Genomic DNA, 16,254 nt, shown 5'->3' on the forward strand with positions numbered 1-16,254 from the left:
CACCCACTGACCACTGGAAAAAGAACACTAGCACTAAATTGAAGGTAAAAGGTGCCAGGCAGTAAATACAATAACTTGTGCAAAAATTTATTAATTTTTTAACTTCATAAAATCACTTTTTTTTTACTCTAAGTGATGTTCAAAGTGTTATTCACAAATGGTAGGCTGGATACGATATGATACACATTGTTATCTGATTTGCAGAGAATGACTTCCACCTCAATATCTGTGAGCGTATTCCAAATCTCACTGGTGAGCAATCTGATGGCATTAAGGTGTTCCGAATTCCACCGATGACATCATTGATGCTCCACCGGTGTCGCACCAGTGCCATCAACTTGCAGAGGTGGTGGCAGTCTCCATCAGTGAATCTGATTGGTTCTTGTATAGGGCGGGAATTAGCAGACGAATGACATCGTGCACTGTTGTGTCATGGCGGTGTGCTCTGCTATATTGTTTGTAATGAGCACAACGTAAAAAAACAATATGTTAATGGCTTATGAGCGAACATGTCAATGGACCCGTTATTACTACCGGTTCAAGAAATAAATTGTTTATGCTATCTTCTCTTTGAACGAGATGGGAGTACGAAAATTTCGCAAAATTTTGCTAGCGTAGCACAGACAACAAGTTGTACAGTCGCCATGACAGCCATCGATCCTTCCAGCAGTTTTGTTTTTTATTTCGCTGCAGCGTGACGTCTTTGATGCCACTGGGCCGGTGAGATTCGGAATACGCTGTGTGTGGTGAAGTGACATCACACTCCAGATGAACAATGTATCTGCAGTCTCTGGCCTCTGTGATAGATATCACTTAACATGGTAGAGCATGAGAACTATATCAGTCACCTCATACAGTGCGGTAAATTGCACTACAAAATTGGCTTCATATGAATGAATGACGAACAGTGAGGTCTGCTGTAAGTATAAAGCATATATATATATACTTTATATTCCGAAGTGATATAGTGTTAAAAGTTGTGTAACGAAGATGTATATAAAAAAACTTTTATTTGCACATTACGCGCAGTTCATTATTATTATTAAATGGTTAAGATATTGTTCATGAATGAAAACAACAGTATTGGAACAATATGAAGTAAGATGACCATGATTTTATCCTATGATGTATAAAACCAGATTCGTAAAGTGTAAGCATTTCTTAATGATGATACAGTATTCTTTCCATTCTGCCCATATATAATGACTATTTTGTGTTTATATACAGTAGACTGTACCAACAGCTGTTAATGTAAAAGACAGTGATTTACAACAAATTAGATATTTCCAGATGTGCTTCTGGGCAAAACTGTGCATATTACTTTCAAACCTTTGGGAAGTTGGCCTATAGGTTTCCCATACTGGGAAGCAAGGAGGAAAATGGTGTAACTACCAAGATCCGGGTTACTGGAAATCATCATCACATTCAAACCGCGGGAAGGGGGGAAGAGAGGGAAAGCATGCCCACTCATAACGAAACAATGAGTATATACTAAAACAAGAAATTCTCTCAACTCTAATAAACATTATCAACATTAACAATTCCAAAATATACTTTAACCACATGAGTATTAAAAAAACTGATGTTACATTATCTCAAATGTGAATGCCCCTGACGTTTCAATTATATACAGACTAGGGTTTCTTTATCATCACACACCCCAAATGGCAACAGCAATTTGAATTGCACTTGATCGTCAACTACCATGGAGGGTTATCCTCTAACAATGTGTAGATTCACTGTACTGAGGGCCGGATGCACCAAACCTGCTCCACACTTCAACAATGCACACAGACAGGTGTACTCAGTAATATACCTGATTATTTAAAATCTGCAAGAGTTCATTTATCTTCTATTTGTGAATAAATTATAGTCGGCTTTGGTGCAACAGGCCGTTCAGTTATGTGGAAGGCAATATATAATAATAACTGTGTTATATTTATGCAATATTGAGTTAAAACAGACCTTTTTCTTAAATACCGTAATTATAATTAGAATCGATAAAAATAATTAGATGCAACATAGCAATATTTCATGTTTTTTCCAGCTGCTTTTTCATTTCTAATGCTTCTCCACTATCATTTCCTTTATTACTACCCGTTTCTCTTGAATCCTGCTTCAGTTTTGTTTGATTCTGCGTTACATCCGCCACTTCCCTTTTCCCCATAGACGATCGCTGTCCATTTTCACCGCCACTCACAGAGGCCTTGTTCTTTGAGTTTAAGGAGTTATTTACACTAGCGTTACCCTGTTCTGCCACAACCCCTCCACCACCACTGCAACTACTGGCCTTACTATTACTACTACCCTGTTCCCTAGTGTCCTTACCTCCGTTCCCACCCTCGGCTGTGTTTCCACTCACAGTTCCGTTGTCCGATTTCTTCCCCGAGACTTCCCCCATACTCTGTTCTCCATTAACAGTTCTTGTGCCACCTTCCGCCACTGTCTTCTGCTGCAGTTTCCCTTCCGCCGGTTTCTGGTGACTGCCTCCCATCGCTGCCTGCAACGATGGTGCTGGACTTGTGGAGTTCTGGTTGGATAACGACGACGGGTGTGACTTCAGCTGCTGATTGATCGAAGGGCCGTGATGTGACGGAGGTGGAGTCCTCTGGTGTGAAGATGTTTGCCCCGGTGTGTTAGCAGGAAGCTTGCTGGGAGCTGGAGTACTAGCACTGTTACAGCCGGCAGCACTGTTAGTGCTGGAACTGTTCTTGTGCTGTGTGTTGGAGGCCGGTATCCTCTGCACTGCTGGCGGAGGCACCACAGTGGACTGCGGGCCGGGACTCGCTGCAGAGTTGTGGGTGTGAGTGCGGTGATGAGGATTGAATAGCATGTTAATGGAAGGTGGTAAGGGGTGAAATGCTCCAAGACTCATTCCACTCCCAGCACGGACCAGAGGGGGTGGGCCAGACCCCATTCGATTGCCGACACCCACACCCATACCAGGAAAAGAAAAGCTTGAATACAGAAGATTTGGAAGAAAAGGCGACCCCAGTGGATTGTTTGGAGATCCGGTGCCTCTACTCGAGTTGGCGTGAGCTGGAAGGGGGTAAGGTTGAGGGTGTGTTTTGAGGTTCTGTGGTGTCATGGAAGAGGAAGGATTGGGGGATGATTGAGGAGAGGGAGAATGAGGCAACGGCGGTGTTCCCGGAGAAGAAGTCGTACCCACAAGGGGACTTAATGTCTTAGGGTCAATTTTCATCAGAGTTACACCATGTTTCGACACTGGAGGAGTCAGAGAATCTTGCTTGTTTGCTGTGACAGATCCCGCCTGGTGAGCAGGTTTGATTCCTGACATGTGCGCTGCCCCAGGGTCCTGCTTATTAACACTACCTCCTCTGGACTTTCCACTGGAAGAAGAAGATAAAGAAGAAGCAGCAGACGCTGTTGAAGGAGTTGAACCACCAGAGTGGACAGAACTTGTGGAAGGCATAGACTTGGCCGAGGAAGAAGCGAGAGTTGTTATGGGAACAGTTCCAGGATCTTGAATTTTACTGTAGTGTGGCTGACATGAGCCTGAAACACCGGAAGAAATAGGTTTCATATCTGATGGAGTCGGTGTTGAAATACTGTTATGATGTTGATTTGTACTTTGTGACAACTGCTTTACACCTGATGGTGATACACATGAGTGAGGAATACCAGCATCCATCCTACCGCTCTGCTGTTGGCTCCCCATGTGGTAGCTAGCCACAACTGGCTTTGAACTAGTTGTGTGTGTCACAGAGGATGATGATATGCTGTTACACCCACCCGAGCCAGCGACATGAAAAGGTTTCAAATTGCTAGTAGAGCTGTGAGCTGGAAGAGGATTTTGTTGGCTTGTAACAGATGCTACTTGGTACATTGGCTTTGAAGCCGATGCCTGACTTGTTGCCTGCGATACCAGATCCTGCTTGTTTATAGACGCGACCTGGTACATTGGTTTTACACCAGAAGCAGGATTTCCCAAGTATCGTGGCATATTTCGCATTTTAAAAAATCTATTTGGTTTCGCTGGAATTGTACTGTTTATATTGCCTGCAGGTTTACTGCTTGAACCGACCCCAGTGGGATTATCCACTCCTTTACTAGCTACGTCACCTGGTCTGCGTCCTTCACATGATGTCCCTGATGTGTTTGCCATGTACGTATGATTTTTGGTAGATGACAAGAAACTCAACCTCGTAATACTCTGATTCCAACTTTTAGGTGGTGTTTTAAGTGTCTTGTAACCAATCGGAGAAGAGCTACTGCTCGAATTTAGAGGCTTCTTACTAGCTGCAGGATTCGTCACCATCGATTGAGTAGGTGCAACGACTGCCATCTTGGGTGCATCTCTCTTTGCTACATTACTGGCACTATCTTTCAGTTTATTCATCTCCTTACCACTGGTGGGCAATGATGTTTGACCAACTTTTAATGCCAATGGTTGTGACTGTGTAATCTGTGGAGTTTTATGGTGTGGTGTTACAACCCCTGAATTCTGAGTTTCAGGTAATAAAGGCCCAGGCTTTATGTTCTTATTATTGTTCTCTGTCGACCTCTTTGAAAATGTGGTCAAGTCATTCTTTTGTTGTGATGACGTTACAGTGGAGACGGTACTTGATGACACAACAGAGGACACTGCATGTGTGCTGGTGGGTGGAGCACAGGTTATGGGAACCGGGGACAGGAGATCATTTTTATTCACGGAAAGACTTGTGTCTGTAGATTTAGATACAACAGTTTCTGCTGTCGACTGCCTGACAGAACTCTCAACAGCAGGTGCGGATGCTGTCTTCACAGAGTCCTGCTTCTTAGATGCACCAGTCGTCTTCACTGCCGATGACACTGTAACAGCTGAACTTGTCACAGTTGAAGACATCTGAGTTGACGCAGTAGTTGCTGCTAGTGTAGTTGTTGTTGGCGTTCTTGGCACATCTTCCATTGCGTTTGGCTTACAATGTTCAACATCTTTCGATAGAATGTTATGCTTGGCTTGTTTCTGAGCTGCTTCTGAGAATTTGGCCTTCTCCTCATTGCCACATGGAAGCAACGACAGCTTCGAGCACTCGACTGGCACTGGTATACAGTTCGTCACTGTGTTATTGTTATTCTCAATTACTGGGGGTGTGGTAATGTCTGTGACACTCATAACGCCATTCTCGCTGATTTGGATCTGCACTTCTTTCCATGACTCAGTGCCAGTGTTGTTGTTCTCTTCCTTAGAAGCTGTGCCCTTCACGATCTGTGCACTCTCCACCTTCTCTTGCTTTGTGTCGAGAGCAGTTCCGATATTATCAACTTCCATTGGTTCAGCTTTCACCACTGCTTGATTTTCTTCTTTGATAGACGTGACTGTGGCAGCAGTGAGGATAGGGCTGTGATCCAGTTTCATCCTCTTGTTGCTCAAGTGACAACATTCAAAGATCCGGTAACTCAAGTGAAGTGGTCCTTTCTGAAATCAGAACACAACACTCAATACACATTTCTCTAATTCAAGATCGTGACATAAGTAAAATTTTATAATCAATAACGAATAGATGAATGAATGAAAACAATTGCCAAGTTCAACTAGTTTCTTTGGTGAATATAATAATAAAAATAATAATAATAATAATAAAGCAATCGAGACCACCGGCATAGCTCAGTCAGCTAAGGCCTGTCAACCTGGAGTTTCATTTGGGCATGGGTTCGATTTTCACTTGGGCTGATTACCTGGTTGGGTTTTTCCGAGGTTCTCCCCAACCGTAAGGCAAATGTCAGGTAATCTATGGCGAATCCTCGGCCTCATCTCGCCAAATATCATCTCACTATCACCAATTTCATCAACGCTAAATAATCTCGTCGTTGATACAGCGTCATTAAATAACGAAGTAAAAAAAAAAAGTAAAGCAATCAATAGGGAAAGGAACTGGCCACTCTACCCCATTATCTCCTGATATAGTTGCCTCATGATTGATACCTTCTTGGTGTCACATATGAGGTTCAAACCTGTCTTTGGACAGCTATAAGTTGACAACTTCAAGTGAAACCCTGCAAAACACATCTCTCTCCCTTTCCCTCGTCTAGCATCCTTTATACACTAGGGACCAGATTTCCAAAATGAAAAAAACGGAACACTTATTAAAGTTAACATGAATCAACATTTTATCTAAACATTATCACTTCTGTTTATATAATGTCAGTGAGCAATAAGGTCCGGTTTTATTTATTTTAAAGTAATAAATACAGGTACTACATTGTTTACAATAACTAGGCTACAATAATTATGCAAGTACATAACAGAGTGGCATGGATACTTGGCTTAAGTCACTGTTGACAATGTTTTATATTGCAAAAGTCTGGATTAATTGAATTGGATTCATTATGGTGACATCTGATGAAAATAGTATAGAATTAATCAATGTTTTACCTAATTATTAAATAAAATTATAGAAAAAAGAATATTTTAACAATTTAGGGAAAAGGAATGCCATTTAAAATAAAAACGGGACATTGGCGTCCAGAGCATACATTTCTTGGGACTGGGGACAAGAGGCTGAAAAAAGGGACAATTCCCTTAAAAAGGGACGTCTGGTCACCATATCATACACAAATCCCTCCCTGTAAGTATCTGAGAGGGTGTGTATAGGCATCATAGTCAGTAGCATTTTGTTAATACATACCCTTCTCCACCTGTAAATGTAGGCCACATCCATCAGAGTATATTCTTCATTAAGTGGCTCGTTCATGTGCATGACATCTATACGATGTTCTGGTGAGAGGCCATATTTGGCACGTATAAGTTTCTGCAGATGAGCTATAGTCACAGCCGCAGGACATCGAAGATAACGTCTTGTGGGACAATCCTGTAAGAAGTGAATACAAGATAGCAGCTCATTGACAAAAGGCTGTACATTTCATACAAGGACAGCAGAGCTTATAATGAGAAAACCTAATGGATACCATCCCATTGTGGAATCCTGGGAAAAGAGAATGCGGATGCACTAGCAAAGAAGGGCAGCACTGCTACTTACAGACCTGTTACTAAATCTACATATTACTCTGTGAAAAGATTTATTAAATCTACATACTTAGACTTCAACAAACAAAATTTGATAACACAATCTCAAGGGAAAAAATAGATCTCTCTGTATCATAGTCCACAGTTAATTCCCGATTTACCACGAAAATCGTCTGTAGCTGCATTTAGATTGGCAACAGGCCATGATTGTTTGGCCAAACACCTGCATAGAATTGGAATATATCAGTCCCCTAACTGCCCATTGTGCAACTCAAACCAAGAAATGGATTCGGAACACCTCAAAATCTGTGCTTCAGTGGCTGACCATGATAATATCTTTGAAAAATATTGGAGTGCAAGAGGTCAAATGACTTTATTGTCAAACGCCTGGCATTAGAAAACAACAACAACATAATGAGAAAACAGACAGAAGAGAGAAGGGGAGGGAGAGAAAGGGAGAGGTAGGGAAGGAGAGATTCAGGAAGAGAGTGGAAAGGAGAGAGGAAGAGATAGAGAAGAGGAAGGGAGAGCGAAAGAAATGGAGGGGTGAGGGGGAAGGGGAAGGAGGGAGAATGAGAAAGAGAGGGAGGGAAGATGGAAGAAGGGACAGAATGCGACAGATGGAAGGGAAAGACAGAGAAGGAGAGATGAAAGAGGAAGAAAGGGGGAGAAATAGAGAAGGGGGAAGTGGAAAAAAAAACAAGTGTGTAATTCTACATTTTTCCTTATTTTGTTCCAACCATCTTCCTCTTTTTGTAGTTAGATGTTTCGTTCCCTATTTTATACATAATTAAAGTACTTGATAAGCAAACTGCTGCTTACACTTCATCATCAGATAATATTTCTGTATACATCACCATTCTAACAACAAAATGAACCAAGATGTGGCAGAAATGTGATACGCAATGCTTCATAACTTGCAAGCAGTTTCCACAGCTGTCGATATATTTCTCCTTCCCCCTATAAATATCAGCATCACGGCCGACAGTAGGAGTGAAATTCTGTGGCTCCAAGACAAAATATGATGTTATTTTTGCAGTTTTTCAGGAGTGAGAATTTAAAGTATGAACGATTGTATAAAATCATAGTAATCATGTTTCATAACAGGTTATTTTTTATTTTATTGGGTTATTTTACGACGCTGTATCAACATCTAGGTTATTTAGCATCTGAATGATATGAAGGAGATAATGCCAGTGAAATGAGTCCGGGGTCCAGCACCGAAAGTTACCCAGCATTTGCTCGTATTGGGTTGAGGGAAAACCCCGGAAAAAACTTCGACCGGGATTCCAACCCGGTCCACCTGGTTTTGTAGCCAGACGCGCTGACCGTTACTCCACAGGTGTGGACTCATAACAGGTTAGAGAGAAAAATAACAGAAATAAGCATGTCGTCTTCAGCCACAATAAAGATACCATCAGGATGCGTAACATATTGCAAAATGTCATTTTAGCCAAAAATTGGCATATCACATTTTGTCTTGGAACCACAGAATTATTAAAATTACATAATCTAGAAATAAAATATCTTATAATTTCTGTATAGAATTTTAACTTCAATTCCTGGTAGAGTAATGAACATTTTTTTCTCTACCATTGGGACTGGGTGTACATCTATTGTTATATGTTTGTTCTCTGCGATATTAAGTGCTGGCCCTTTACCATACTGATTGAATAACCAAGGAGTCTCGTCGGTTCATAGTCTTAACAATAATGAGGACAGATGATGATCTTCAATATTGTAGCACTCTAATATAAATAACCGTGCGTTTTTTTTAAAGCGCTTCATGCCTTTGCTGCAGCAAAATGAGGGTCGAAAAAAAACGTAAGTAGGTCAACTGACTGCAAAATGGTGGACAATTAATATTGGCTTCTATTTCTGCCGTAATAAATTTAACCATAAAAGAACCAAACATGTTAAATAGTTTCGACTTCCATGATAATGACATGGAATTATTATTACTAATCGATTTTGACAATAATAAACGTTGCAAAAGACCAAAACACACATTCTGCCATGATGGATCATGCAGCAAACTCGTAAAGCGAAGTTTTGATTTGCTGCACGCTTGCTACAGCGACGGTGAAGCAAATGTAATAAAAGAATGGTCTTGCTGCAGCGCTTTACGTCTTGCTTTAAAAAAAACGCACGGTATACAAGACAAAATATTAATCTGTATATGAAGCATAAAATAATTACCTCTTCACCAGATTTGTTGGAATTGTAATATTCGAGAGACAAGCTGAAGGCTTCATCAGGAGTATAGATATGTGATTGCTCAGTAACTTCACCCTGATCCATAAGGCTTGTCGGTCGTGCCTCTGTATGCTTGGCATAATACTCTCGTCTGCAACGCATCTCATCTACAAGGAAAAATTAACAATTTCACGAGCTTGCAAATTCAAATATACATGTCATATTTCCCTAGGATCACCAACTATTATTATTATTATTATTATTATTATAAAGCCTTATAAGCTATGAAAGACCATGGTTGCTGAGTTTATAATATAATACCACTGCATCCTGTCCTGATAATTATTTTCCATTAATATTTGAGGAGAAAAATTCGCTCCGGCACCAGGGATCAAACCCGGGTCCTTGGTTCCACGTACCAAGCGCTCTGACCACTGAGCTATGCCGAATTCAATCCACAGCACCGGATCGAATCTTCCTCCTTCAGTGTTTCCCTTTGTGGCCTGACTCCAGTTTGGCATATATGTTGACGTATATGTCTAGTGTCAACTGCCATTATACTGCCATATAATGCCAGTCTCTCTCTCACTCTCTCTAAACAAAAGTAACGTAAAATATAGTAGGTGGTCTTAAGTATATAGAATACACAATGAAAATAGTAGGTGGTGCTTCCATGACGGTTCAGGTGTAGCAAAATTTCGTTGCAATGAATTAATTCGTCATCTAAAAATCTTCTTAAATCCCATTTCATCTTACATGCCTGATCCCACTCTGCACAACCTACCCAGCTTTATTTCTCAATGAGAAACAACTCACTATACAAAAAAACAATAACAAACAATATACTAACTTTGAAAGAGGCCAGGCACTAGTTTGTAGACGATATCCTGCAATGTCTGATCTGACCGTATATTCTGAAGTGGTCTCGTCTTATGTACTTGCACATCACAAATTGGACAATACTTGTTGGTCTCAAGGTAACGCACTATGCAAGCCTTGCAAACTGAAACAAAATTAAAAACAACAAATCAGAAAACTATTATGTCTTTTAAATAAGAAAATTTATCATTCAAATACTTCGCTTTTCATATCTTATTAAAAGAAAAATAATTAATTCACAAAGACTATCTAATGCTGAAGTATCTTTCACTTCAACGATCTGCAACAACATAATTTAAAGCAAACGAGAATATTCAGTACATTAGTTGCAATATATTGTGCAAACAACATAGTTAAGTTCCTACTGATCCATTTTATTGCATTATAACTAGAACCCAGATTTTCATGTACTATCAAATCTTAAAACATGCATGCATTCTCATATGACAAAACATGCACAATGAAGCGAAAAAACAGTAAAAATATGCACTATTAAAATTGAGTTCTACATTATGTTACATTTTTATTTTATTCTGAAAAAGAAGTAAATTAAAATCATCAGTACCAGTTGCAGAAGACACAGCCCTGCAGTATATATTAACTACACCCCAACTCTGGCTACTAGCAACAGGCATCTATAATGAACACCGATCAAAATACCACTCATTTCTCGTGAAAAACAACAACTGAATAGACTACAGTGGACTATAGTGGACTTTATGTTGTCAGCAAACAGCTGGATACATTAAGAAGATTGATTGATTGATTTTATTTTGAAACATGTTACAGCTAACTTCTCAAAATTTTCTTCACTTAAGCTCTGATGCACATTCTTGAAAACAAGAACATGATCTTTCGACATCACAAGAAGTGGCAGTTGCATATTTAAGTGAAGAAATTTGGGACAAGGTGAAGTCCAATTGTAAGTCTTTTGCACTTCCGCATGACCATGACACCATTGGAAATCGAACTCATTTATTACAACAGTCATAATAAATTACATCACCATCCATCTTTAGAAATCCCCTTCTCTCAATCCACTTAGATACAAGATCTCTTCTTGCAGTTCTAACAGGAACTACAACAACATTTCACAATTTGACACAAAAGTTTGCAAGTATGCCGCTTCTGCCTTCCTTTCTTTCAATATTTTGACCACCGGCTTGTAATGAGCAAGTTGTGGATTGAAAATTTCAGTGTAACAAAGGGAAAATTTAGTGGAAAGTCCAAAGACTAGTTGTCAGGTAGGATGCCACGAAACCATATTATCAGTTGTTCAAGAATTAAAACAGAAAATCAATATCCCGAATTTATAAGAAAACTTACAAATTAAACCAAACCCTTTAACTCTATTAAATATAGAATATAATCTAAATTTAACAGAAGAAATACTGAAATCAAAAGTAAACACTGAAATACTGAAACAATTGTCTTTAGAGACAATTAATATTAGGTACCCTCCACAAAACTGACTTCATTTATACACCGACGGATCCTTGATCTCTAGAGAACAAGGTGCCGGTGCATGTGTTATGTGCTGTCTCTTCTCACTTTATAGATCTCTTGGATATGGAACAACAAGTTTTGATGGTGAAATCATTGCAATAAGTGAAAGTCTCAGGAATCTTCTATGCCACATCAATAAATTTAAGAATGTAGTTATATTGTCAGACTCCAAAGCAGCTATTCTTCAATAGTCTCTAAACACACACCTTCATCTCAAACAGCAGAAATAAATAAAATGCTTTCTCAATTAATATCACGCAATAAAATAATTGTATTCCAATGGATACCATCCCATTGTGGAATCCTGGGAAAAGAGAATGCAGATGCTTTAGCAAAGAAGGGCAGCACTGCTACTTACAGACCTGTTACTAAATCTACATATTACTCTGTGAAAAGATTTATTAAATCTACATACTTAGACTTCAACAAACAAAATTTGATAACACAATCCCATGGGAAAAAATGGAACTCTCTGCATCAAAATCCACAGTTAATTCCCGATTTACCACGAAAATCGTCTGTAGCTGCATTTAGATTGGCAACAGGCCATGATTGTTTGGCCAAACACCTGCGCAGAATTGGAATATATCAGTCCCCTAACTGTCCATTGTGCAACTCAAACCAAGAAATGGATTCGGAACATCTCAAAATCTGTGCTTCAGTGGCTGGTCATGATAATATCTTTGAAAAATATTGGAGTGCAAGAGGTCAAATGACTTTATTGTCAAACGCCTGGCATTAGAAAACAACAACAACATATTATCAGTTGTTTAAATTTATTTTTTTTCTTTCAATAGACAAATAACGTGTAAATACCAGATTCTATGAAGCAATATTCATAAAAGGCACTATTATGCAAGCTAGCATTATAATATGTATATGCACTAAAGTCAGAAGAAAAGGACGTAATACGCAATACAGAAGTCTAAATATGACCTATTAAATCTAAAATCTTCAAAATATGCGTTATGCATGAATTTACTCCCAGAAAAGCCAAAACATGGAAACATGCATGGAAAAAGTGCGGTTATTTGGAATTGATAAGTCATAAAACAAATATTTGCAAAGTTTGAGAACTGTAACAAGCTTATAAAAACATGCATTTGCTTGGAAATCCGAGCTCTAATTATAACTGTAAATGATTTACGTAAAAGAGCATAAATTAACCTGAAAAGCAACTGCTACATAACAATATAATAAATTGTTTACCAGAATGCGTGTATAGCTAATTTGTCGGAAAAATAAAAAACTGAAAGCATATCTTAATTCTCTCTGGCGCAAAAACTATAAGAAGAAACAGCTTATGTTGCTAACACTCCTAATACAATATTCTAAGGCTAGGCCTACATCATATAAAATATGTTTTCCAATAAACTAACTATTTTCATTTCAATATAAGCTAAAAAACATATTTTGGCCTGATATGCAAGACTAAATTCCATAGCTGTCTTAACAAATACAATGGAGAGTGACAGATGAATGAATTTACTAAACTCAAAAGTCTCAATGCACTGCCTCCTCAAAAACATCCATGCATCCAATGGCTGCTTATACTGACTCCTCATTCAATGGTCAAACATATAACATGAAGAGAAAAAAAAATTGTCGCTAGATGGCAGCTCCTAACAGCTAATGAAATCGCCTGTGGATATATTTCCTATGCTTTATGTTTGTAGAATGTGATTAAAATATTACTTTGTTCTGCGACTCTAATAGCTTCTTCTTCCTCTTCGTTAATCCATTATATTCTTTGCTCTTGAAAGAACAAGAAAACCGGAAAACTTTTTCTGTGTGGAACTTCCCTACAGTACTAAGTAGAAGTTTCATGAATGAATTTATCAACAAGAGTTTCTGACACAAGTTTCTGATGGTTATTATTCCTAACACACATCAATATGTATTTCTTTCACTTGATTATTTAACGACGCTACATCAGCTACTAGGTCTTTAGCGTCTATGGAATTAGTGTTAGCAAGATAGTATGTGGCGGGGTGAAGCCGAGGATTTGCCAAAGATTACCTAACATTCCCCTTTCTGTTGAGGAAAACCTCGGAAAAAAACCCAACCAGGCAATCAGTCCAAGCGGGAATCGAGCCCGAGTGCAACTCCAGAACAGCAGACAAGCATCTTAGGTGACTGAACTACTCTGGTGGTTATCGATATGTCACACTAGCATAAAATAGATAGAACAGTTTTTTTTCATAGTTTGGAGCAGACATACAGATGAACATAGTATATTTGGTGCTGCCACCTACTATCTTAGCGAAAGTATTGTTAGAATGGTCTTATGAGCAGCCATCAAATGCGTTCAAGCAGGCGGTGTCTCAGTGTTTACCTGCTGCAGTTCTAAAATAACTACTACAAATGAAGGGTACACGGGAAAAACTATCAAGGTCCATCAAAATTCGAAATTGAGTTAATAATGCCATCTTATAGTGGAAAGGAAGTACTATCATGTGGTCTAGCTAGTAATAAGAAATAATCGTTCTTGACATTCCACTATGTCAATTTCTATTAAATACACACATAAAGTATTATGTACTTAAACTTTAAAATTAGTTTTTCTCGAAACTTTTTAAAATGGACCTTGATCGTTATTCCCGTGTACCCTTCAAATGAGATCAGACAGCCTGTTAGCAATCAGTTAATAAATACAAATACCGCGTGTTCAAATCCTTACGGATCCGAAGTTTCGAAATCGGCAGTGATGAACTTATAAGTTGTATTATAAAAGGTAAAATTCGACTTCAGTACAAATAACTAGGTATGGCAGCCAGCAAACTAATTTGGCATTATCCCCTCATAAATTTTGTTTCTTTAAACGAAAAGTACATTGACAATTTGTATACCTAACTTTAGCAGCACCCAAATATACTATCCTCTCGTTTAACCTTGTCATAGTAGTCTCCTATCACTTAGCTATCCCCTCATCTAACCCACTCTAATTCTGTCATTTTCCTCGGCCTCGTGTCACTTAACTATCTTTCATTTAGCTCACTCTAACCTTGTCTTTCCTTGGTCTCGTCTCCTGTCCCTAATCTAACCTTTAACTTGCAATATTTACGAAAATACACGCTGGAGGAAGGTAAAACATAGTGCAACACTATCTCCATGATCAGATACTACCATTAATAAGGTATGCGACACATATGACAAACCCATATGCCATTTAAGTAAATAAATATGAATTTCGGATACTAGCGAAGTGACGTAACTAAACATCATATCCACTTGTGTTATTAATGCCATAATGTAGACCACATGCGTTTCGGTCCGTCTTAATGTCATAAAACTACTCAACTTTAAGGCAATATCTACATTATGTCATTAACACATAGGCTTACGTCAAATTTTAAGAAACACAATTGTCTTCCTTCCTCAATAACCTATAAACTTTGACATGTAAATTTTCTTCCTTCAATTCTAAACTAGGTTACCACAGAAACGCTTTAAAATAAAATATTTGTACTGAAAACGGCGCAGTACCATCCAAAACATGACATGAACATAATATAAAATGCATTTTTACAATGAAACTGAACCTTCATCAAACTGACATTTCATAGATACGAAGTGTAAAACTATAATATCCTTACATGAATGTAAGCATTCAATGATTGTTGTGGCATCGACGTAATAACCTCCACACAGGACACATATCAGATGTGGATTTAGATCTGTGATCTTGAGTCTTCTTGGTCGATGCATCTTGTAAGTTAGTCACTCAACACTTGGCCATAAATGCTATTAAACAAAATAAGACTGATTTAGAAATGACAGTTCAAAAATATTATCATATAATTCTTCCTTAAACTGCAGTTCATTGTTTTATATGCAGAAACCAAGCAAGTAGGTGTGAAAAACACGTCAAAACATTTGCCTTCTATCAGTAAACACCAACAACAGCTGTGGTGTTTACCTTTTCTGCTGAGGACGTCAATAGTACACAGGCACATGAAATAGCGGTCGCAATGTTGCATACATAAAATTAAACACAGTGAACTGAATACACACACAACAAAAGAAGTAAATATTTACAAAATACCGCAAAATAAAGTTTTAGCTGAAAAAAACCTGACGCGTTAGAAAATAAGCCAGCCATATTGGAATCCACAGCCTATTTTGTGCTTTCGATGACCCCTATTACAGCAGGTGTGAATTGCTTATTATTTTCATGTTGACAAGCCTTAGGGTGTACCAAGTTTTATTTCATTTATTATCTGTCAAAATCAGTTACCTTGTAACGAGCTAGTTCAAGCTCTAATTATTGTTTATCCCATTTGGCCAATTGGCCCCTAAAAGCCACGAGCCCGTTTTTCTAAACCACAGAGGTCGACCCAAACACAACCTCGATTTCTGTTTGGAGGGAGTCACGTGATCCCGCCAAACGTCAGTTGACATGCATATTACATATTTACTTATTTTCCACCGTGACAAATGTTAATAATATACGTCACTGTGACACAAGTACTGGGCCCAACACTATAAACATACAACGAAAAATAAACAGAACTACTTGAACTACATCACTCCACAACAATTTTAGTTTACGTTTCTTCCATTAGATGGCGGTCTAAATTCTCAATATTAAATCGACAGATGGCACGCCGGAAACACAGAATGACAGGTATCATACATTGTAAAAACATTTATTACAGCCACTGCCTGCTGGATCACACAGCGCCTATACTCGGCAACGAGCTTAG

General features: G+C 38.6%; 1 protein-coding gene across 1 annotated transcript; it reads right to left on the reverse strand.

Annotated features, from left to right (window-relative positions):
* Window positions 1-1,549: 1,549 nt before the first annotated feature.
* On the reverse strand, window positions 1,550-16,070 carry LOC138714759 (polycomb group protein Psc-like). The gene is made up of 6 exons (XM_069846871.1): window positions 15,786-16,070; window positions 15,145-15,292; window positions 10,014-10,166; window positions 9,167-9,330; window positions 6,630-6,812; window positions 1,550-5,419 (listed from the first exon to the last, which is right to left on the reverse strand). Exons 2-6 carry the CDS (start codon window positions 15,254-15,256, stop codon window positions 2,033-2,035), a joined length of 3,999 nt encoding a protein of 1,332 aa, XP_069702972.1. The 5' UTR covers window positions 15,257-15,292; window positions 15,786-16,070; the 3' UTR covers window positions 1,550-2,032.
* Between the last annotated feature and the right edge of the window lie 184 nt (window positions 16,071-16,254).

Source organism: Periplaneta americana, chromosome 15 (genome assembly GCF_040183065.1).
Source record: "Periplaneta americana isolate PAMFEO1 chromosome 15, P.americana_PAMFEO1_priV1, whole genome shotgun sequence".
Lineage (NCBI taxonomy): Eukaryota > Metazoa > Arthropoda > Insecta > Blattodea > Blattidae > Periplaneta > Periplaneta americana.

Excerpts from the sequence above, each read along its gene's own strand:
- LOC138714759 (XM_069846871.1), bottom strand. The coding sequence starts at position 15,256 with ATGCATCGACCAAGAAGACTCAAGATCACAGATCTAAATCCACATCTG. Across the intron at positions 10,167-15,144 it reads CATTGAATGCTTACATTCAT|TTTGCAAGGCTTGCATAGTG; the intron begins GTAAGGATATTA and ends ATTTTGTTTCAG. Across the intron at positions 9,331-10,013 it reads AGTGCCTGGCCTCTTTCAAA|ATGAGATGCGTTGCAGACGA; the intron begins GTTAGTATATTG and ends TTTTCCTTGTAG.